Below are 23,536 nucleotides of genomic sequence, written 5' to 3' on the forward strand. Positions count from 1 at the left end.
AGATGAGAGGGTAAGAAACAGCAGCGCTGGAAAGAGGGAAAAGTTGAACTGCCACGCAAGCCCGCCTGGGGCTAACATCATGGGGCAGATTGAGTGGTAAGAAACATGACAGTTGTCCCGCTTGGCAGGAATGCCCAAGCCACATACATACTCCTCCCTGCAGAGATCAGCCACTGGACAAGGCCACCCTTGCCAGGATATGACCTTGGGCAGGGCAGCGGTGCAACCCAAGCAGCCCCTGGAGGGGTGGGCAATTGAAGGTGTCTGCTGGCCCCACTCCCAACATTTGGGACAAAGATCTTGTTTGCATAGGGATCTGGTTGGGACAGCTCTGTGTCCCTCATGGAGATATTTTTTTTCTGCAGTTTTTTATTTTGAAAAATGTCAAACATACAAACCAGTTGAATATATACTAAGGTGAGCACCCATATACCTAGGTTCAGCAGCTGCCAACAGTTTAATTTCTTTCTCTCCCTTTTTCTCTGTATCCACCCCCCACTTTTTTTTCCTGAACCATTAATTAGCTGCGGGTGATGTCTTCTTCCTAAAGACTTCAGCAACCATCTCTTACATTACCAAAATAAAACATTACACTTTGGAAATTTTGTATCAACCTAAAGCTATTATCTAGTATATTGTTCATATTCAGTTTCCCCCCAATCGTCCCATTCATGTCCTTTATAGCTGTTTATTAAAAGTCAGGATCCAATCGGGAAACCACTCTGTGCATAAGGTGTCACGGCTCCTTAGCCTTACTCTAGAGCACTGCCCCAGCCTTCCGCTTTCTTTTTTTTTTTTTCTTTCTTTCATTTCCTTTTTCTTTCTTTCTTCTTGCTTGCTTCCTTACTTTCTACCGTCCATCATGAACAAGCATTCCTTTAGAGACGGGGGTGGGGGGTTTAAACGTATTTTAAATGTGAAAACGTGTAGGACAAAAGCATCGCAAGTCGGGAATAAAAGACGGAACGAAGTTCAATCAATGACAGTGAGAGTTATTTATTCATACGAAAAAAAAAGTTGGATTCCTACCCTAAATGGACTAAGAAGAAGTGAAAACCTGGGGGCGCCTGGGTGGCTCAATCCTTACGCGTCTGCATTCGGCTCAGGGCGTGATCCCAGGGTCCTGGGAATGAGCCCCACATCGGGCTCCCTGCTCTGCTGGGCCCCTGCTTCTTCTTCTCCCGCTACCCCTGCTTGTGTTCCCTCTCTCGCTGGCTGTCTCTCTCTCTGTCAAATAAATAAATAAAATCTTTAAAAAAAAAAAAGAAGAAGAAGTGAAAACCTGCCGGCAGTAGCTCGTTGCAAGCGCTCCAGGAAAGAAATGTGGCAACAGCACACCCGCTCTCCGCCAACCTGTGCGCCTAGGGAAACGACGCTCTTGGAGAGGAACTAGCAGCGGGGCGCGGGCGCGGGCGCGGGCGCGGGCGCGGGCGCGGGCGCGGGCGCGGGCGCGGGCGCGGGCGCGGGCGCGGGCGCGGGCGCGGGCGCGGGCGCGGGCGCGGGCGCGGGCGCGTTGGCCCCCTGTTGTTCCCCACGCAGAAGCCCTCCGGCACGGAATGGACGGCCCGGCTCTGGCCCCACAATGCAGCACCCAGCTGCAGAGGAAGAGTGAAAGTAACGAGTCAAGTCGCCGGAGCACATTGGGCGCAGTTTGTGGGGAGGTGTGGGATAAAACAGACGTACTGCGGTCCCGGTACCGGCGACCGTCCCCGCGGGAGTGGGGGGCGGAGGGGGCGGGCCTCCGTCCTGCGCAGGCGCGGCCGCGAGCTCCGCGGGCGGGGCGGGGCGTGGGCGGGGCGTGGGCGTGGCCTGTCGCCGGGACTCTGTAGTCCATGCCCGGCCAGAGCGGTGGGGCGACCCGGAAGAGCCCAGGCCACTGCGGCCAGGATGGGCCGGAAGGTGACTGTGGCCACCTGCGCGCTCAACCAATGGGCCCTGGACTTCGAGGGCAATTTGCAGAGGATTTTAAAGAGTAAGTCTGCGGGCGGCGGGGTGGGGGGGGGGAGTGGGAGGAGAGGGTCGGAAGGGCTGGTGGGGCGGGGTGTGGGAGGGGAACGGGGGTCCGGGAGGGGGACAGGGTACGAGGAGGGGACGGGGGTGAGGGGACGGATGTGGGGGGGACGGGGGAGGACGGGGGGCAGAGGGGACGGAGTGGCGGGGTTATAGGGTGGGGGGGTGGGCGAAGGTCCAGGCCGACAGGCCCCTGCTTGCTTGTGATGCAGACACATCCTTGCTCTATGGAAAATTGCAGCCCTGGGCTTAGGGACAGATAAGATGATGCATGATGACCCCCCCCATAAGTGCCCAGGGCCCCTCCTGAATTGGGGGTAGTTTAAGTGCCTGGGGGGACCCATGGTATACACTGTTGGTAGGAAAAGCGTGGCTGCAGAGGCAGAGATGGAGATGAGAGGCTGAGGCTTCCCTGTTCTCAGATACGTCTGGGGTCCAGTGTGGCTTAGCTAGGGCTGAGCTGCCTGAGAGGTGCTGAGTTGCCCATGTTTAGAGGCATTTAAGGGGGAAGGGTGGCCAACCACCAACGAGGGTGTTGTGAAGAAGTATCCCACGAAAGGTGGTCTTGTTACCAGACAGAGAACTGGTTCTAACTCAGGTTGGGCAGCTTGCCATCAACACTCGAGAGACAAGTGATGGGAGGTAAGGAAGAAGTATGCCTTATTCAGGAACCAGGCAACCTGGGAAGACGGTGGACTAACGTTCAAAATCCATCTTCCCCATCCAGGGGGAGCCTGAGTGGTTTCAAAAGGGAAGGTTTGGGAGGAGGGAGGGGGCGGCGTGCAGGAGGAGCAGGTGCCCAGGCGGCAGTCAGATGTGGACATGACCCTGAACGGACTCGCTGGCATCTCCCCCCCCACCCAACTGTTTTCAAATGCTGTCAGGGTTCATGGTCTGGGAGAGTCAGGTCCTTCACTCCATGAGGCCAGTGCAAATCTCAAGGAGAGTAGGTTAGTTCTGCTACAGATCCAGGGACTTAGGTCAGCAAACAAGGAGCACGTGAGTGTAAAGCAAGTCAGACTTCAAGACAGACGGAGTGCTGTAACTGTGTCTGGTGCCTGGAGACCGCCTTGATGGGGAGAAGCCGGCCCCAAGAGGGAAGCTGTGTCAGGGTTGAGCTTGCAAGCTTAGAGACTAGGGTGTGGTTGTCGCGGAGGCCCCCATGTAGTGAGCCTTGGCTCCAGTCCGTCTGTGAGCATGAAAGGTCCAGCTATTCATACCTACAGCCAGAGAGGGGCTGTCCCGGGCAACCGCGCAGGTGTGCTCACGCCAGGCCTGCGCACGCCAGGCTGTGTTGTTCTGAGCCGCTCCTTGCAAGAGGGTTTGCTAAGAGCAGTGAGAACAGGAGGACACAAGCAAGGGCATTTTCGCAGATACGTACCCCACACCTTCAACCTCTTCTTTTCAGCCTCAGCCTGCTTTCAGCTCATTCGAGCGCAGAGCATATCTAGTGGGAGCAAAGGCAGTCGTGGCCGGACCGAGTCGTGCATGTGGGCCCTGCTACCGCGGACCAGAGGCTGCTGGTGCTGGGCTGGTGCCACTGTAGGCTGTGGTCCTTCAGGAGTCCTGCCTTCTCCCTGCACACGGTCTTCCACATCTGCCTGTTAATGAACTACCAGGGTGTGGCTTCCTCCTCCTCCCCCGTGCTAAGGGTCAGCCCTGCAGGCCTTGCATCTTATTTCCTGCTGGTGTAAGCAGGGTCTGCGGGAGAGCCGGTCCTTGGCTGCCTGGGGTCAGGGAGATCACCGAGTGCTTTTGTTTGTGGTTTGGCTTTTTATCACACCTATTACAGTAGTGTTTATCTACCTTTGACCATGTTGTACGTGCTGAGATTGCTTCTCTCTCTCTCTCTCTGGACATGTAGGTATTGAAATTGCCAAATGCAAAGGTGCCAGGTACAGGCTGGGACCAGAACTGGAAATATGGTGAGAGCCGAACACACAGACCCCCAGGGTGGGCAGGTGGAGGGATCCGCATCAGCTCCCCGCAGAGGAAACGCAGGGAGGGGGGGTGGGTATGGAGAGGTGCGGCTGTGCGGGCCTGTTGAGGGGCATTGGAAGCCCGCGAGTGGGCCCACTTGACGCCCAGCCTGGCTAGGCCGGCCTGGAGTCCCGTGTCGGGTCGCTAGAGCAGCGGAGACCCGGCAGCGGGGCTGATGTCCAAGCCGCTTCTGCAGGCCTCCACCCTTCCCAGGCCCCCCTTTCATGTTTGGCCACAAGTGTGTTTCACTTACTGGTCTGGGCATCTCTCCACAAGCCAGTGTGAGTGGTCACTTCTGCTCTGCCTGTTCGCAGTGATAGGGAAGCCCGTTCCTCCTTGTCCCTTATTCAGAAATAAGCCAGCAGTCGTCACGTGCAAGTGTCTTATGTACTACGGTTGTTTTGTCACGTGCAAGTGTCTTATGTACTACGGTTGTTTTGTGATGGATGTCAGCTGCCCTCTGGGTTCCCACATGTATACAGGTCCTGGCCATTTGTGGGATCAGAAGTCCCACCTCAGGCCATGTCCCCGCCTCAGTTTCTGGGCTTCGTGTAAACACAAACCGTCTCCTCCCAGGTGTCTTTGTATCCGACCTCGAGGCTGCCCCTGTCTTTTTCCTCGCTAGCTGGACTTCTGTCCTTGGAATCGCGACTTCAGCTTGGGCTGTGTCTCCCGTGGCTGCCAGGAGCATTTGCGCCCTCACTTAGCCTGGTCTTCAAGACCCCCCTCAGCCAGCTGCCAGGGCCCTGGAGTCCTGGGGTGTCTCGGTGAGCTCTGCTCCTGAGCTCCAGGCTCGGTCTTTATATTTTGTCTGTTCTTCCCACTGGAGGGTTGCCCTCCACAGCCCTGTCCCCCTGGCATAATCGCTGCCCTGCCACCTCCAGGTTAGGTGCTTGCCCCTTTCTTTGTCCTGTGCTCTCCCCACACCTGGCCCCCAAATCTGGACCCGTCACTTTAAAAGGCAGAGGATTTTAATTACAGGATCCCAAGATGGTATATTTGTATCGTGTCATTTATAGCCCGCGGAGCAGGCTCACATCTGTTATTTGCAACAGTTTGCAGAGAGGAAGCTGGGGCAGGAGGGGAGCCAGGCCAGTTCACGGAGCATGCCCGCTTCCTGTCTCTGGTGGTCAGGGCTCCAGCTCCTGCCCCAGAAAGGGCACTTGGAAGGGGAATGAGGAACCAGTGCCACTGGGGCAGGCTGACTCCTGGATCTAAAGGTCCTTTGCCAGAAAGGCTGGCTGTGTTCTTTGGGCCAGTTTTATTGACTTTGAGGGTAGAAAATGGGCTGGGGGCACTTACAGCCCCTGTTACAAAATGTCGCTCCAGCTGTTGGCCAGCCGAAGGGGCAAGGGGTCTGCTGATGGCTGCATAGGCACGGGACGTCTGGCATGCATTGCCATTTAGCATTACGTGTGGCCTGGGAGTTGCCAGGCTGTAAAAACCCCTGAAACAGGAATCTGCCTGTTGGAGAGGAAAGGCCAGCCCAGGTCTTGAGCCCTCCCGGGGGGTGTCTCCTTGACCTCATTTTCATCAGAGAACCCGGGCTTTCCTTCTCAGAACTGAAGGCTAAGAGGCCTGCTTTCCAGACGTTCAACATGCAGATGCCAGTTTGGGGGTCTCCGTCCGTGTGCACAAAGTTTGCTCAGCACCTGCAGCATCGATGGCTCCTTGGCTGCTGCGCAGGAGTAAGGAAAGGGTTTTGAAGATTTAGAAGTAGTTTACAGGCACTCTCTGCTTTGTTCCTGGCACGCCCGTGCCAGGAGACTGCCCGCAAGCCCATCTTCGCACTTCACGACGACCTGGAGCACTGTATGAGTTTTCTGGGGCTTCTGTAAGCACAGTTCCGCAAGCTGGGAGGCTTCAAACAGCTGGGGTTGAGTCTCTCACAGTTAAGGAGGCCAGAAGCCCCAGATCAGCCTGCTGGCAGGGCCCTGCTTCCTCCAGAAGCCCCAGGGGAGGGTCCGTCCTGCCTCCTCTAGCTTCGGCTCCCAGTCCCTTGTCCTGTGGCTGTGGCCCTCCATCTCCGTCTTCTCACGGCCCCTTCTCCGTGACTTCTCCTGTTGGATTCAGGACCTGCCCAGGTCATTCGGGCTCATCTCATCTTTAGAGCCTTAATTACCTCTGTAAAGACCCTTTTCCCAAGTACGGTCCCATTCATGGGCTCTGGAGGCCAGGAGGTGGACACACCTTTTTGGAGGACACCGTCCGGCCTGCTACCAGCACGAACGACAGCAAGAACTAGGAGTGGCTCTGTGAGTGGTAATGGAAGGATATTAATGATCCTTGCCCGAGGAACGTGTTCTGTGGGTCCAGCTTTGTAGATCAGTGTGATTTTGGCTACATTAAAAGTTTAAAAAATATCCACAGGCAGACGGACGGGTTGACACAAGAGAGAATTTCTCATTGTAGCTTAAAGCTAGGAGAAAGAGCCTGGAATCAGAGGTCTCTTCATTTCCAGTGAACTGGATCCTCTTTTGTAGCAATGATCCTAACTCAGGTTGCACAGTGGAATCACTGGTCTCACCCCAGCACGTTCTGACCCCATGGGCCCGTGGGCCCCTGCCGGCCCCCCCGGCTGCCCCGGTGCATCTTGGGGACTCCCTTGCCGCCCCTCACCAGCTCCCCCTGTGCGTCTCCGGGCTCCCCTGCTGCCCCTCCCCAGCTCCCCCAGGTCCCCCAGTGCGTCTCCGTCTCCGGGACTCCCCTGCTGCCCCTCCCCGGCTCCCCCTGTGCGTCTCCGGGGCTCACCTGCCTGCTCCTTTCCTCTGCAGCGGCTACGGGTGTTGGGATCATTATTACGAGTCGGACACCCTCTTGCATTCGCTCCAAGTCCTGGCTGCCCTTCTGGAATCTCCGGTCACTCAGGACATCATCTGTGACGTGGGAATGTAAGTGCCAATGCGCGGGTCTGGGAAGGCAAGCTCAGAAAACAGGGAAGGTTCAAAGTGGGTGCTATCCTACCTTGAGGGGTATGGAGTCTGCACATTCCGAAGACAGGAAAGGCCTTATGTTGAAAAGTGGGTTTTGTTCCTGCCCCAGACGATAGACCTCTAAGTCCCCCAGCGGAGGCGGCTCTAGGAAGCAGTTTTTGTAGGTTCCCCAAAAGCTCCTGGGTGTGTGGGAGCACACTGTGTGCAGTGGGAGCACGGTGTTCACCCTGTCACATATGGCACCTTCTTCACTTAACGGTAAGTCCTGGGTTGATGCCACGTCACTCCACCTCCACACGCGGACCATATGGTTCCGGATGATGCAGGGTCCACAGGCACAGGTGTGTACGGCGCAGGTACGTAAGGGGCGGGGTGCACAGGTGCAGGTGTGTACGGTGCGGGTACGTAGGGGGCGGGGTCCACAGGAGCAGGTGGGTACGGCGCGGTTTTGTAGGGGGCGGTGTCCACAGGCGCAGGTGTGTACGCTGCGGGGTCCACAGGCACAGGTGTGTACGGCACAGGTACGTAAGGGGCAGGGTGCACAGGCGCAGGTGTGTACGGTGCGGGTACGTAGGGGGCAGTGTCCACAGGCGCAGGTGTGTACGGTGCGGGTGCGTAGGGGGCGGGGTCCAGGGCGCAGGTGTGTACGGTGCGGGTACGTAGGGGGCAGTGTCCACAGGCGCAGGTGTGTACGGTGCGGGTACGTAGGCGGCGGGGTCCACAGGCACAGGTGTGTACGGCACAGGTACGTAAGGGGCAGGGTGCACAGGCGCAGGTGTGTACGGTGCGGGTACGTAGGCGGCGGGGTCCACAGGCGCAGGTGTGTACGGCACAGGTACGTAAGGGGCAGGGTGCACAGGCGCAGGTGTGTACGGTGCGGGTACGTAGGCGGCGGGGTCCACAGGCGCAGGTGTGTACGGCACAGGTACGTAAGGGGCAGGGTGCACAGGCGCAGGTGTGTACGGTACGGGTACATAGGGGGCAGTGTCCACAGGCGCAGGTGTGTACGGTGCGGGTGCGTAGGGGGCGGGGTCCAGGGCGCAGGTGTGTACGGTGCGGGTACGTAGGGGGCGGGGTCCAGGGCGCAGGTGTGTACGGTGCGGGTACGTAGGGGGCGGCGTCCACAGGCGCAGGTGTGTATGGCACGGGTCCTTAGCGGGTAGGGTCCGTATGGCGTGGGCACATAGGGAGCGGGGTCCGCATGCGGAGGTGTACATGGTGGGGGTGTAGGGCATGGGTACGTGGGGGCGGGCCCACTGGTGTAGCTCGTATGGGTGGGATTCCACTACTACTCGTGCGTGCGTGCGTGTGCGCCATCCCTGCCAAGCCAGAGCCCCTCAGTGGGCTTGTATGTCGTTCCTGCTTCTATCCTCAGGTCCGTTCTGCCTGACGGGAGTGGGGCCGTGTTTGCTTTTCTCTGCTTAGTGCAGCCTTGCTGTGCCCAGCCCTTCCTTTCCATCCCCTGTGACACGTGTTTATTGGGGCTTCGTTTCAGCAGCAACACAAACAGGATTTTTAACCCAGTGTTCAGGTTTATCATGACTCTTGATACGTTTCCCATCGCTGCTGTGACAAATGGCCGCAAACGTAAGACACAAAAGGAACACAGATTTTTTGTCTTGTTTCCGGACGTCAGATGTCTGAAAAATGGGTCAGCCAGGCTGGCTCCTGGAGGCTCCTGGGGGGCAATCCCCCGGGGCCCCTCGTCCACCTTCAGAGCCAGGAGTCGTCCTGCGTGTGCTTAAGGCTCCTGCTCTGACCCGCCCCCCCCCCCCCCCCCCGGGGAAGAACCTGGTGACTGTATGTGGCGGCCCCAGGTAGTCTGGGGTAATCGCCCCGTCTCAGGGTCTGTAACTTAGTCATCACGTCTGCAGAGCCCCTCTGACCATGTAGGGGGCTCACATTATAATCCCTGGGGCCCAGGGAATTAGGACATGGGTGTTTCTGCGCGTCCTGGTTCAGCCCTCACAGGGGCTTGGTCCTGCTCGGGTCCTCTTGTCTTCCTCTCATTTTCCCTTCTTTGGTTGCTCTTCTGTGCTCCACTTTCTTCTGTTGCTTGGTGTATAATCCTGTTTTTAAAAAAGATTTGTTTGAGAGAGAGAGAGCAGGGGGAGGGGCAGAGGGAGAAGCAGATGCCTCGCTGGGCAGGGAGTCCGACGTGGGGCCCCATCGCATAACCCCAACATCTTGACCTGAGCCAAAATCAAGCGTCAGACACTCAACCGACTGAGACACCAGGCGCCCTATAATCCTATTTTTATTTTTCTACTTTTTGCTCTTCAAATGTTAATAAGCATATTTATAAAGTTATTTTCTTTTCAACTTTTTTACTTATAAGCTCTGAATAAAACAATTATATCACGATGTCCTTAATACCGGGCCAGCCCCGCCCTAGCAGAGCCCCCGGCTTCCTGTGAAGGGGGAGGACGCGGGGGCGGAGGCGTGAAGCCCAGTATCTGTGGGAGGGGTCCAGACAGAGTGCCGGTCCCTAGAAGACCCGCCTTCTAGAAGGGGCGCAGCCCACAGGTCAGGGGGTGTTCTGAAGGAGAACCAGGAAGGCTCAGGTGCCTGAGGCCAGTAGGGGACGGAGAGGTGACAGGGTGACAGGGCTGCGTGCAGATAGGGGGGTCTGAGAACGTTCCAGGAGAGAGGACGAGCCCTAAGAGGGGACGACTATGCTCATTAGAAGAGTTTCTCCCGCTTTAGAGCCGACAGCCAGGCAGAAGCCCTCCGAGAAAGCTGCAGGGGGCCTTCCGCTTCTCTTACAGGCCCCAGGAAGCTTCGTCCTGCAACAGACATAGCACTTTGCTGTTCACAGACAGGCGCGTGTGTCCCCTCTCTCCACAGGCCTGTCATGCACCGAAATGTCCGCTACAACTGCAGGGTGATCTTTCTCAACAGGTAGGTGGCAGCCGGGAGAGAGTGACCTGCATGCCGCCTCTCCCAGGCTCTGCTGCCCTGTGGTGTGCTCCCTCCTGGGAGCCGCACGGTCCCTGGGAGCCGTGTGCTAGGAGACCACTTCCGGAAATGCCCAGTCCTTAGTGTCACTGCTTCTCCCGGTCTCTGCCCACCACGGACCCCTTTGGGTATTAGAAGGACAGACCGCAGGGTGGGGCTGCTGGCCGGAAGTCGTTGGAGGGAGGGTGGTGTGCCCTGTTCCCCTGGCAGACCCCAGACGTCCGCTGCCCACCCAGCACCCCTGCTGGGTCTCGGCAGCTCAGTCATGTCCACCGTCAGGGGAGGGTGGACCAGTGGGCCGTCCCTTGTGACCGGGGGCTCATCTCAGGAGCTGACCTGTCCTCCTGCCTGCAGGAGGGTCCTGCTCATCAGACCCAAAATGGCCTTGGCCAACGAAGGCAACTACCGGGAGCTGCGCTGGTTCACCCCATGGTCACGGAGCCGGTGAGTCGCCGTGCCCCGCCGTGGCCTCTCCGTGGATGCTTGGGTCACATCTTCCCTGGGCGGAGCCGTGGTCCACGTCACGGGGGAGATATGTGAGAACTGGGGGCAAGTTCCTGCTGTTTTAGGTACGGCTGTCTTGAGGCTGCTGGTTACAGTATGGCCACGTTATCACGGAAGGCTCGTCGGCCGCGGCCGTCAGGCATCTCGTGTCCGGAGCCATCCTATATGCCAGGGTCTCTCAGCCCCGGCCCGAGGCTCGGGCTGTCCCATGCGTGGCACGCGGTGCAGCAGTGCCCCTGGCTTGCCCCGTAGGTAGTCCGTTTGTGACCAGCCCGGATGCGTCCCGACTTTACCAAATGTGCCCTGGGGGCACAGTCACCCCTGGGCGAGGAACCTGCCCTGTGCTCTTGCTGGGTTCCTGGCGCACATGTCGCTCTGCTGCTCTTGCAGGTAGAGCCTTTAACAGCGTGTCTCAAATGCTCCGTAGTTGGATGTAGGAGAGCGTCGGGGGCTTGTGTATTTCCGCCACCCCCTTCCTGCACAGTTCTGTGGGACTTTCCTCGCTGTCCTGGGCTCCAGCTGCCTGCACCGCTGTCTCTGACGAGTTGCTCATTCGCTGGCACATGGCTTAGTAGATTCCAGAGGTTCCCACCACCCCCTCCTGAGGTTGATGTCTAGATCACGGTTTAGTCTTCAAGGATATAATCAGGACAGCCAGGTGGGAGAGATGCACGGGGCCGGCCGTGGGGGTCCACTGCTGTCCCCGGATCTCCAACGCAGTCGCCAACCCGAGAGCTCCCCAAACCTCCTCGTGCTTTGCCGTTTTCTGGAGGCTTCCTTACAAGGCATGATCGTTGGCCTTTGGCCACTGAACTCAATCCCCGGCCTGGCTCCCTCCCTGGGTCCCAAAGCTCCAATTCCTTGATCCGCCGGGTTGGCTCCTGCAACCTGGGGCCTTTCCCACTGACACCATTAACATGGAAACACCTTTATGGCTCTTATCTCCGGAAAATCCATGGGCTTTAGCTGCTCAGTGCCAGGAAGACCAAATATATTTCTTATGATAAGTCGTAACGTCATACTTTCTAAGCAACAGTCCACCAAAGGTGAATTTTTGATACCTTGCCTGCCTGCAGATGTCTTTATTGGACTCTTATGTGTGGTGATTAGTTTTGCAGAATTAAAAACAAAACCCCTAGGTTAAAAATAACCTTCCTGTGTAGGTATCGTTTGTAGGATTGCTTTTGGCTTGTGCCCTTGCTGGGAAGAAGCCCTGGTGCTACTGCGGGTCTGCTTTGCTCTCACGTGATTATTTTCTTTTCTCCAGGGCATGCGGAGAAGTTTCTCATTATCTTTGGTCTTTTAAAATTTTGTTATATGGGCCTTGGTGTGGGTCTTTGGGCCTTTGTGTGAGGCCCTCTGACCCTGTGACCCGAGGCCCAGGTGACTTAGTTTTGGGAAAGGTCATCCGGTCCTTTCTGGGCAAGTTTCCATTCTATTTTTTGTTTCTGGAGCACCTCTTGATGGGGATTCGATTTCCGGGACCGTCTTCTCTAGCCGTCTTATCTTTTCTTCCCCACATTCTAGAAGATTCCATCATCTTACTCTCTGTCTCTACTGAAATTTAAATTTAGCTATCTTTTTTTTTTTTTTAAGATTATTTATTTATTTGACAGAGATAGAGACAGCCAGCGAGAGAGGGAACACAAGCAGGGGGAGTGGGAGAGGAAGAAGCAGGCTTATAGTGGAAGAGCCTGATGTGGGGCTCGATCCCATAACGCCAGAATCATGCCCTGAGCCGAAGGCAGGCACTTAACCGCTGTGCCACCCAGGCGCCCCTTAAATTTAGCTATCTTATTTTTCATTTCTGAGAGCTCTTTCTCATTTTCTCATGCTTTCTTATGTAAAGCACCTGTTTTGAGTGCCCTCTTTGATCTGAGCCGCACAGGGAGCCGGTTTGCAGCTCTTACAGAGCAGGTGTCTCTGGTGTTGGGAGGTCGAGCCCACCTCTGCCACTTGGCTGGCCCTCTCTGGGCCAGCAAAGTGACCAGACCTCTCTGCGCCTTGGGGACAGTCTCGGCAGTGATCACGTGGGGCTGTGGTTGTGGGGATGACACGAGTCTGTGCGTAAAGTGCCAAGCGCAGCATGTGGAGAGTGTTTACGTGGCATCCGTGTCCTTGTGGCTTCCTTAGTTCTGAGAAGAGTGCTGGCAGGTGGGGGGGACCCAGCAAATACTCGTCGATTGACATGCCCAAAGGCTATTGCTCAGGGTGTATAGAGGACTCCTAATCAGCAAAAAACAGAAAAAATAATCAGAGAAACTCAAACAAAAATAAAGGTACAAAGAAAATGGAGAAATCTGATAGAAGCAAAACACAAACATGCGAACCGATGCTGGATATCGCTAGAATTCAGGCCGATACAAACCGGCACCACACAGATTTCTTTCTGCACCACGGAACGGTGCAAGGTTGGAGAGCGCCAGGTCCCAGCGAGGGCGCCAGACCAAGGGGGACTTTGGAAAACAGTTGGGCGTTCCCTTGTGAGGGGCAGTGGCCCGCCTCCCCGTGCAGTGGGCCTGCAGGCACCTCAGGGGATGAGGCAGGGGTGAGGCGGAACGCCCGCAGTGAGCAGGGACAGTGTGAGTCACGTCGAGGCCGAGAACAGGTGCACTGGCCGTAAGGGCAGAGCTTCTGCCATGCTGGGCCTCTGCTGTCCTCATCGTGTGCGCACAGCGGTTTTGACGTTACTGTTGGGACTTTAATTTTTTTTTAAAGATTTATTTACTTATTCATTTGAGAAAGAGAAAAAGTTCGCACACGAGCGGGGGAGGGGGAGGGGGAGATATAGCCTCCCCGCTGAGCAGGGAGCCTGCTGCGGGACTCGATCCCAGGACCCCAGGATCATGACCTGAGGTGAAGGCAGACGCTTCACCGATGGAGCCCCCCAGGCGCCCCTATTCTCAGGACCTTGATTTCAGGAACGTTATCTTATTTCCCATTTCCAGAGGCTTTTGTCCTCTTGCTCTTTGTGTCCTGGAGCCTGTGCTGTCGGACAAGTCCGTGGATGTCTTACGTGTCTTTCGTCTGCTCTCTGCCCGCTTACTTGTATTTTCTCTTGCAGTGCATTCCCCTAAGTCTGTCATCTGTGCCGTGCTCAGCGGGGGGCTCTGTTCTTCAGATCTGTGCACGTTTCCAGTTTTTCAGATCCTTTTCATCGTGTGCAAGCTCCCTTTTTGTCTTTTTCTACTGTCTGATCGTCTCTTCTTTGAGATCTTTTACGGGGGCGTGTTGGCTCTGAATTTCCTGGGAGTACGTCTCTCTCATCTCTGTCGCGTGGATGCGTGGGTCTCACGGTGGCTCCTTCAGACGGTCGTTCGTGTGGTTATGCCTGTGGAAGGGGTGGCGGCGGGCACCGAGCTGGAGCGGCTGGCTCACGCTTTGGCTCCGTTGAAACGACAGAGATCTTCACCCTCTGGGTGCTGTGCCAACATGGTCGTGGTAATTGGGCACGCTGCTGTGTCCCCACCGTAGTAATGACCACAGGACAGGTTCGGGCCTCTTCAGAACACAGAAAAAAATAACCCAGTTCTTGACTGCAGAGAATTTAGGAATCTGCTCATTTTCGTGATGTTCTTACACGCACCCCCAGACTTAAGCACGGTGAGACGGGCCACAGGAGCTCTTGTAGCTCCTCGGGGGTGGAGAAGGCTTGCAGTCGGCATGGCCAAAGCTGATTTCTTGGCAGGAGTACACAGCTGGGATTTTTCTAGAGGGTGTTGGCTGGGAAGAAAGGGCATCCAGCCAGAGAAAGGCCTAGGCTGTGAAGAGGAGTCAGGCATGGGGACCGTGGGAGGAGATCGGGCCAGCCTGAGCCAGGTGTTGGGTGACAAGCTCCAGTGCAGGACTTATCCTCACGCTATTTTGGGTCTTGATGAACCCCGGTGAAGCTCCCTGGCCACAGGCAAGGTGATCGCTGGCCTTGGAGCAGAGAGTGAGCGCGGAGGCGAGCGTATACCGTCTCCTGGTGGTGTTGCTTTGGTCTGGTGCTCGGTGGGTCTTACTGGGCTGGAGGGGAAGGAGAGGAAAGGAGAAACCTTGGTGGGAGCTCTTCCTTTTAGAGTGAATTTTGACGCCGTGACATCGTCATCAGCAAACCTGCCCGTGGTGGATAGAGAGCTCACTGTGGGATGGCGGGGCAGCCGAGACGGTCAGAGCTCCCTGGGCAGCGTGGTGTCAGCGAGGAAAATGCACGGAGCTTCCTCTGTTCACCCCACATGCTTCTCCTTCTCTGAAGGGGTAGTTAAGGCGTGTGGGAGCGGCTGACAGTTCTCTGGCGATCCGGGGGTTCGAAGCTCCTGGGTTGGTGTTTGTTCCCATCAGGATGCCATCCGTCCTGCTCTCTTTGATGCTTGTCCTCAGGCCTACGGTGTTTTCCTCCCCAGGCAAACAGAGGAGTATTTTCTCCCCCGGATGATACAGGACGTGACAAAGCAGGTGAGTGTTTGGGAATAGATCTCATTTTCCAGCCAGATGTCACGGTTCTAGGCTGACGGTGCACCACGTGGGGCAGGACCCTTTGGGTGAAAGCCCCAGAACCCGCCCTGACTGGTGAAGGAATAAAGCCAAACAAGGGGAGAGATTCCTGTACAAGTAGGGAGACTGGAACCCCGGGGGTGCTGGGCACTTCCTTTCTCTTACGTCAGTGATTCTGTGCCTGTTCATGCCAACCCCTCTCCTCCGGCTCACCTGCTGGGGTACCCTGGCGACCCAAATTTTGGAGAGGGGAGGGTTCTAGTTACAAAACTAAGGAAGACTTTACCTGGCTGCCCCTTCAGTCCGTGAAGACCCAGCCTCGGACACCTGCAGGGTCTTGTGGACCTGACTGGCCTGGTCTTCAGGGCTTCGATCTTCCAGCCTGATCTGGGCGCCGCGTCCACCTCTTCCTACAGGAAGCTGCTGGGGTGACGGCTGGAACCCTGTTCTGTCCACTTCCCACAGGTGGCTGGAAGCCAGGGGCACAGGGGGTGCTTTAGGGGGGCCCTGACTTCTCTAGTTTCTGCCTGAGTTCCCATTCTGGTTGCCAAGTGTATTAATTTGCTCAGACTGCCGTAAGCAAGCAGCACAGATGGGGGGGGGGACGTTGTTGAATAACAGATACTTAGCTCTCGGTCCCAGAGGCCGGCGTCCGAGATGCAGGTGCAAGCAGGGCGGGTCCTCCCGAGGCCCCTCTCCTCGTGTGTGGACGGCCATGCTCTCCCTGTGTCCTCAGGGGGTCGTCCCTCTGTCAGTGTCTGTGTCCTGTTGTCCTCTTGTTACAAGGACCCCTGTCACACTGGATCAGGGCCACCCTGGTGACCCCGTGTTAACCTTGATCAGCTCTGTAAAGGCCCCAGCTCCAGATAGGGTCGGGTTCTGAGGTGCTAGGGGTCAGGGCTCCAACACAGGAATCTGAATGGGACACAGTTTAGTCCCCAGCACCACGTTCTCTGTACCCCTAATGACTGCACTTCGGGCATCTCATAACGATTTACGGAATCTCTCCAGTGGAGGGTTGGCAGGGAGTCGGCTGGACCTTAGGGACAGACCTGAGCCAGCAGGGGTCCCTCTCGCCTGATTCCCACTGGGTTCCGGCTCCATTTGCCTCTTGGCCATCGGTGGCTTCCTCTGCTTTTCCCTGGAGGACGTTGGCCGCCCCAGCCCTTGGATGGAGGTTCCCTCTGCTCGGGAGCCACGCTGGGTCTCTGGCACAGGTCTCGGTTTGTGAGTGAGGCCCTTCCAGGGGCCAGCTGGGGCTCAGCGCCTTCTGCACGGACAGTCAGGGACAGCTGAGGTTTGGACAGGGACTCTCAGCCAGGTCTGGTCATCTCCAAAGTGACCTGGAAGCTCATTTGACCACGAACTGCAGCAGGGAGCACAATCTGAAATCATCGTGACCCAGAACAGACTCTGTGTCTGTGCCTGAAACAGACGTGTCTGCAGCAATCCTGACGGTGAGATGCTCCCCATTTCATTCTTCTGGGATCGTCGTATGTCCTAAAATCCATCTGAGTGGAGACGCACTCAGCTGACGTGGGACAGAGGCTGCAGCTGGAAGGGTTTGCCTGGTAGCTGACTGAAGGAGGTTGCATGAACTGGCCCTGGTAACTGTGAATTGAAGTTCAGGAGCATGTCCGGGAACAAGGCAAGAACAGCCCAGGACCTGCGCCCCGTGGACAGCTCAGGCCGGGGGGCAGTCAGTGAGCATGGCTTTGGATGTGTGATTACCAGTCTGTTGCTCTGAGCCCTGGCCTTGCACAGCACAATGGTGTGTGGATTCCAGCCATGCCCGTGTGCTCACGTTTGCCAGGCCACGGTCCCACAGTGGCCGGCAGGGCTCCTGGGTGAGGGCTCACCTCGCAGCCACAGCGAACAGCGACTTTGTCTATGGCAGGGGGCATCAGAGAAGAAAGGGCCACGTTTACACTGTGGCTCTTGCCGTCGGCAGTAAAGGGTGTCAAACTCACAGACGCACACACCCACACATGTCAAGGAGCCCGACCAGGTGTTCTAGGATGTGTTCCAGGCCTCAGGATCATTTCTTGGCTAAACAAAGTAACGCCTCTTCTGTGACTTGGGGATTAAGGGAGGAGGCCAAGTTGGACCCAAGCCGGCACATACCAGAAGCGTCAGCATGCCTGTCGGAGCATCCCACGCTCGCATGACCAGTCAGCACACGGTGGGCGCAGGGGCCCACAGACCTGTCTGGCAGCCAGGGGAGCTCCCACCACAAGTGGTTTGTGAATGTGGTTCTTGGTGACGGACACACTTAAACTCTGGCCCTGCCACTCGGGAGCTGGGCGACTTTGCTCAGGTTTCTTGAATGAGCCTCAGGTCATTCTGGGCACAGGGATGGGACCACCCAGTCAGACTGGTGAGAGCGTGAGTGACGCAGTAAAGTGCATAGTGCCACGGCCAGCGTAGAGCGGCCTGGCTAAATGAGACCTTTTAACTCTTAATAACGAGGATGACCATGGGGATTTGTGCCAACGGAAACTTCAAGAGCAGAGTGACAGTTTGTCACGGCCACAGTGAGCCCTGCAGCCACGCAGAGCACAGCCTCCAGCTAGTGAGATGCCCGCCGGTGCTGGGCTGCCGGGTCTGGGGATGCTCCACGCTGGGGCTGGGAGGAGAAGAGCAGCGAGGCCAGGATGCAGCCCAGACAGGGCACGGCCAAGAGATCTCGTATGCCCTGTCCTCCGACTGCAGGAGACCGTGCCCTTTGGAGACGCGGTGCTGGCCACCCGGGACACCTGCATTGGGAGCGAGATCTGCGAGGAGCTCTGGACCCCTCACAGGTCAGCCCTAGCCCTTTGCGTGCGGCAGCCCTGGTGGCATGGCCGTGGGCTGTGGAGACACCGGGGCTGGGAGGGCGGGGCGGGGAGGGCATCCCGTCTCTTCCTGTCAACTGCCTGCGCCCACAGCCCGCACGTGCACATGGGCCTGGATGGTGTGGAGATCTTCACCAACGCCTCGGGCAGCCACCACGTGCTGCGGAAAGCCCACGCCAGGGTGGATCTGGTGACCATGGCCACCACCAAGGTAGGCGTTGGGCCGCGATGCTGGAGCGTGCATGCTGCGGGGCCAGTGCCATGTCCCACACGCCCACGTCCCCGGAGCCCAGGCAGGCAAGGACACATCGGTGTCCATAGTTAACGGCCTGTGCTCAGCAAACGTGCATGGACTCCTCTTCTGGGGCCCCACCCTCCTGACCTTATTTAACCCTGGCAACCTCCCGGGGACGCGGGCACTGCTGTCCCTGCTCTCTAGAGCAGGACACCTGGTTCATGGCATCCAGTGGCCACGGGCTCACACCCCAGCATCCAGCCCTGGGCTCGAGGTCAAGACACTGGCCACAGGAGGGCTGTGGGCTCGCGGGCACCACGCCGGAGCACAGGGAGTGCCCTCGAAGTGGCCACTCTTGCTGGGCAGCATGACATGGTCACTTACGGCACAGTTTTGGGTTCAGTGAAGCCAGGTTTGGGTCTTACCTTTGTCCTGTGAGGCTTGTCTTCCATGGACCTCCTCCAATCGTGTGAGGAGGCTGGGAGGCAGTAATGACGTTGGGCCTGAGGCCTGGTGCCTTGGAAGGCCCACAGGTCCCAGCCCCAGGCCCCCGCTGCGTGCCCGCAGTTTCCCTGCAGGGATGCTATTCATGGCACAATGGGAGGGCTGAGGGAGGGAAGGTGATGTCCTGCTGCCACTTGCGTTGTCCAGAACGGTGGGATCTACTTGCTGGCCAATCAGAAGGGCTGTGACGGGGACCGGCTCTACTATGACGGCTGCGCCCTGATCGCGATGAACGGGCACATTTTCGCACAGGGCTCCCAGTTCTCCCTGAACGACGTGGTAAGAGTGAGCTCGAGCACACCCATGGGAGTGACTGCGCTGTGGGGGGCAGGCTGTGTGGTGGCAGCAGAGCAGGGACCCCGGGGTCCCCCCGGGAGGACGTGGGACTGGGGCCTCCTCAGGAATAAGCAGGCATGGTCCTGGTCCCCGCGGCGAGGAGGGTCGTTGGACGGGGGGCCCTCATCCCCAGGAGCGGAGCAGAGGGGAGCTCGGGGAGGCCACTCAAGACCCACTCGCTCTTCCCCACGCATCCGGGCCCATGCGTGTTCACTGTAGGCCTGATGCCACCCTGCCCCCGTGTCCTGGGAACCCCGGTGCTCCTCTGGGGGAGGCCTCACTCCGTGGGGTCGTGTGGTCTCACTGGACACAGCCAGCCACTGGGGCCAGTCGTGTCTGCACAGGGAGCAGTGCGGTGCACTCAGAAGGACCGTCGCTACAGTCCCCGGGCACAGGGACAGGAGAGGGACAAGCTGAGGGGCCCAGGCCTCGCGGAGCTGGTGGAAACTCGCCCTCCTCCTCCAGAGGACGTGGGTGTGGGTGCTGTCTGTCCCGCTAGTCCATGTGGCCACGTTGGATGTGAATGTCCATCCCGGTGGAGGCATCTGAAGAGAAAGTCCTTATGAAGAATGGTTTGCTCTCACTTTTGTTTTTTTCACTTTTAAATTCAAAGCAAAAGGAAATAGCTGTTATTGCCAGAAATGGGCATGAATGCCAGTCCCACCGCAAGTCCAAATCGTCAGCCTGTGTTCACGGTGGGCCCTCACACGGCATCAGCCACCCTGACTCTGAATCCACCTGCCTTCGGGGACCGGTGGAAATGCTAATTTAGAGGCAGAAGGCGTCAGCGCAAGCTCATGTCACGTCATAAATCCTCCGCAGCTCTGGCCTAATTCACTATTGTGGCCACGTCAGTGACGTGACGTCTGGTACCTTCGCAGCCTTGCTGGGGTTGTCGGCGAGGAAGTGGTTATAAAACCGAACTCGAGTTTCAAAGCGGAGCCAGCGAATTCCATGCTGCTTTCTTGTCAGAGGAGGGGCGGGAGTCTGGCAGCAGGGACGCTCCCTCCCTCCCCCACTGTCCCCCAGGCCCTGCTTGCACGTGACAGCATCCCCAGAGGCCTCCAGGTGCCAGCGTTAGCCACAATCAAGACGGAAGGGTTTGAAGGAAAAGTCAAGTTCTTGCAAAAGGCATTGCATCTCCCTCTGTCCCACTGGAATGACCAACTGTCTTCAGGCTGGGTCAATGCGGCCGAGACGCTGGGCCGCACGTCGGAGCCATGGGCACCTTGCCCTGGACTGACTGGCAGTGGCCTGGGAGTCACCTGCACCAGGAACAGCAGGTGCGCGGGTCCCTACAGGCTCTGGACCCCAGACAGGCCTCAGGGCTGGACCCCTGGGGATCTGCATTTTAAGCACACACCCAGGTGATTTGTAAGCACATGAAAACCTGAGGACTGTTGCCTCACATTTCCCCAGGCGGGCTCTCAGGCTAGAATTACCTGATTTTGTCCGAGTGCTCAGGGAGAGAGGGCATCGCTGTCCTCGGGCTAAAGGCCGTGCTGTCCTGCCACGTCCTCCATGATCCACCTAAAATGATCAGAAGAAAGTGTGTGGCGCACGGAGCCATCGCACAGAGCAGAGCTGCTGGTCCTTCCCTGGGACGCATGTCTTGGGGTCTTCCGAACCTCACGGGCTCACTGGCAACATGAGTGCCTCGGTCAGACGTTTATGTTGATACTAACCCGTTTTGGGAAAAAGTGGAATGGGGCCTTCTTCTCATGAAAAGATTCACACCATCCAGGGTCTTTTGTTTGTTGGGGCCTCACACGTCCCTTGGCTTTGTCGCGTGGAAGTAACAGTGGCTTTGGTGGCCCATCACTTTAGGAAGTAACGGGAGAACCAGAGAACAGAAGAGCTCCATTTCCTCCTTCTCTCTGTGGGTGTGTCTAGCTCGGGTCAGGCCCGGTGTTGACAGTGGCAGCTGCCCACAGGCCTGTTAGCAGGAGTGGGGGGGTCGCAGCCTCCCCGTGTCACGCGGTGGTCCACGGGAGTAGCTCTCGCTGTCCCCAACTTGCATGCAATGACCCAATATTCTAGTGACGTAATTTAACTAGGAGTTTTTTTTCATAAAGAAAAAATAATATAAATGAATTAAAACCTTTTTATTGTTTTCTGAAATTTTGTTCTTTTTCTATTTTGTACTATTTTTGTACTCTTAGTACTCCTGTCTCATCTGGGTTTGAAGGCAGGGAAGTGTCACCCGTGAGCACACGGGCAGCACGTCCAGTCCCCGTGCGTGGGTTGCCAGGGCTCTGGCTCCACCTGTCCGCCATACGCCAGCTTGGCCTCCTCTGTGTGGGCTGGGATCTGGGGTTGCCTCTCCTCCTGGTCACAGGGTGGCTGCAGCAGCTCCAGCCATTTCATCTCCACACAGCCACGTGTAAAGCAGAAAAGGGGGCACATTGGATCCTTTGAAGAGGGGAGAAGCTGTCTCAGAAGTCCGAGGCAGATAGGATTGGCCGAATCGGGTCCTGTGCCGTGATTGAGGCACCGCTGCCATGTGTCTGAGTTCACCGGAGGCTCTGGTGGCAACAACGAGGGGGAAGGGCTTTGGTTCAGCAACAACACTGGCTGTCCCCTCTCCCTGGTTCCCTGGGAACCCACAGCTCCCCAGTCCCTGCCTTAGAAGGTGTGACTCTCGCGTGCAATTCGGCATACCTGTGAGAACAGCCAGATCACACATGTGAGTGGGAAACACAGGAAATCACGCTTTCTCTCTGAAACCCCGTCTCCAGGAAGTCCTCACCGCAACGTTGGACTTGGAGGACGTCCGAAGCTACAGGGCAGAGATCTCATCTCGAAACCTGGCGGTGAGTTGTGGAGACGCCCGTGGGTGCTCAACAACACCCCGGGACTCTTTTTTTTACATTTTTTTTACTGACTGTGTTACTGAGCTGTGGTTCCCATGCCACACTGTGGCGTGGTGAGTTTGGGCGCACTCACAGGGTTATGCAGCCGTCAGCACAAGAAAAACCTGGAGCCGCTAGCCTCACTCTGCATCCCCTCCCGCCCTGCACAACCACCAGCCTGCTTTCGGTCTCTGGATCTGCCCCTTCTGGGCGTTGCACGCAGACGAAGTCATGTCTGGCTTCAGTCACTGAGCAGGACATTCACAAGGTCCCTGTCCTAGCAGCTGTCAGGGCTTCGTGCCTTTTTCTGGTCCACGGAATGGGTGCGCTACACGGTGATGACCCACTCTCTGCTGAGGACACGTGGACCGTGTCTGCTTTCTGTCTCATGAATGACGCTCTGCGAACATGTGTTTGAGTTTTTGTGCAGACGGTTTCTCTGGGGGGTGCACCAGGGTGGGGCACTGCTGGGCTGCACGGTTGCTTCGTGCTTTTGTCTCGAGGGACTGTCAGACTGTCCACGGCAACGGCCCCTCCACGTACGAGGGTTCCAATGCTGGGTCCCGTCTGTCTTTGACTCCAGCCGTCCCGCGGGGAGCCAAGGTGCCCCTGTGGCTCTGACACGCGTTCCCGCGGGCTTGCTGCCACCGGGGTGTCATATTGCAAATCTCCATCAGCAGGCCAGCAAGGTGAGCCCCTACCCCCGCGTGAAGGTGGACTTCGCCCTCTCGTGCCACGAGGACCTGCTGGAGCCGCCGTCGGAACCCATCGAGTGGAAGTACCACAGTCCCGCGGAGGAGATCAGGTGGGCCATGTCTACACGCCCGGAGGGAGGGGTGATGCTGGCCCCGGGGCGCCCCCCTCACCCGATGTAGCGGTTTGCACCTTGCTGGCGGGCACCTGGTTCCCGGAACCTGCCCGGGGTGGCCGCGCGGTGAGGAGGAGGCCGTGCAGCCTTGAGGCTGAGGGTGTGGGGGGCGCAGCCAGTCAGCCCGGCTTCCACGCGCAGCCCTGCTGCTCCCTCGTGCTGGGGCCGTGGGCACAGAGGTCCTGCCTGTCCTTTGCTTTTTGTGTCTCAGTTTTTCTCTTTCCAAATGGGGCCAAAAGATAATCACCTACCTCCCAGGGCTGCTGGGAGACAAAAATGCATTCATTCCCATGAAGTGCTTAACACAGAGACTCGGTGAATTGGGAGCCCCCCCCTCCCCGGCAGTTCTCCCTGGCGCTGCTCCTACCCTGGCACCTGCACCCAGGGAGATTGCGGACCAGGCCAGTGGCTCCCAGACCTCACACGTCCCCTTGCCCCGCAGCCTCGGACCCGCGTGCTGGCTCTGGGACTTCCTGCGACGCAGCCGACAGGTGAGATCGCCAGTGTTTGCGTCTGATTGTGCCGCGGGCTAGTCATTCCTTTCGTGCTGCCTCCGTCAGCTGCTTACTCTGCGTGAGGCGGAGGCCAAAGGGCACGGGGAGGTTTGGCTCCATCCCTGGAGTCCTGTGTGATGACACTGAGAGTGACGAGACAGCAGCTCCCGCGGTTCCGTGGGCCTGACGTCTGTGCTGTGGAGAACAAGTCCTAGATGCCCTTCACAGTGAGAGGTCTCTTTTCCTTCTAGAAAATCCATCTGAAGTGTGCAGGGCATCTTTCCTCCCCCATGTCTCTGGATGGAGCTGGGCTAAGTTCGGGGCACATTGCTCCTCCGAGGCTCTGCTCACACTGCCTTTGTTGGCCCGTTGCAGGCTGGGTTTCTCTTGCCCCTGAGTGGCGGGGTGGACAGCGCAGCCACCGCCTGCCTCGTCTACTCCATGTGCCACCAGGTCTGCGAGGCCGTGAAGCACGGAAGTAGGTGGCGTCCACTGGTCTGAGCGCGGCTCCAGGGGGCGGGGACTGGGCTGAGGAGAACCCCAGGTCCTGGC

At 57.6% G+C, this 23,536-nt stretch overlaps 1 protein-coding gene across 21 annotated transcripts in view; it reads left to right on the forward strand.

The window, feature by feature from the left end:
- The first annotated feature begins 1,800 nt into the window (after positions 1–1,800).
- NADSYN1 (NAD synthetase 1) overlaps positions 1,801–23,536 on the forward strand; it is a 35,217-nt gene continuing 13,481 nt past the window's right edge. For 7 of the 21 annotated variants that reach the window (XM_057317247.1, XM_057317255.1, XM_057317251.1 and 4 more), the window contains exons 1-12: positions 1,811–1,972; positions 6,765–6,881; positions 9,692–9,824; positions 10,236–10,325; positions 14,771–14,822; positions 17,574–17,662; positions 17,789–17,906; positions 18,582–18,713; positions 21,509–21,583; positions 22,303–22,427; positions 22,933–22,981; positions 23,360–23,462. In XM_057317247.1, the coding sequence (XP_057173230.1) occupies positions 1,888–1,972; positions 6,765–6,881; positions 9,692–9,824; positions 10,236–10,325; positions 14,771–14,822; positions 17,574–17,662; positions 17,789–17,906; positions 18,582–18,713; positions 21,509–21,583; positions 22,303–22,427; positions 22,933–22,981; positions 23,360–23,462 (1,168 nt within the window). In that variant the 5' untranslated portion in view covers positions 1,811–1,887. Of the gene's footprint in view, positions 1,973–3,874; positions 3,936–6,764; positions 6,882–9,691; positions 9,825–10,235; positions 10,326–14,770; positions 14,823–17,573; positions 17,663–17,788; positions 17,907–18,581; positions 18,714–21,508; positions 21,584–22,302; positions 22,428–22,932; positions 22,982–23,359; positions 23,463–23,536 lie in introns of all 21 variants that reach the window. The other 14 variants (XM_057317248.1, XM_044378377.3, XM_026482946.4 and 11 more) reach the window with 8 other exon arrangements.

The sequence above is a fragment of the Ursus arctos genome, unplaced genomic scaffold (genome assembly GCF_023065955.2).
Source record: "Ursus arctos isolate Adak ecotype North America unplaced genomic scaffold, UrsArc2.0 scaffold_23, whole genome shotgun sequence".
NCBI lineage: Eukaryota > Metazoa > Chordata > Mammalia > Carnivora > Ursidae > Ursus > Ursus arctos.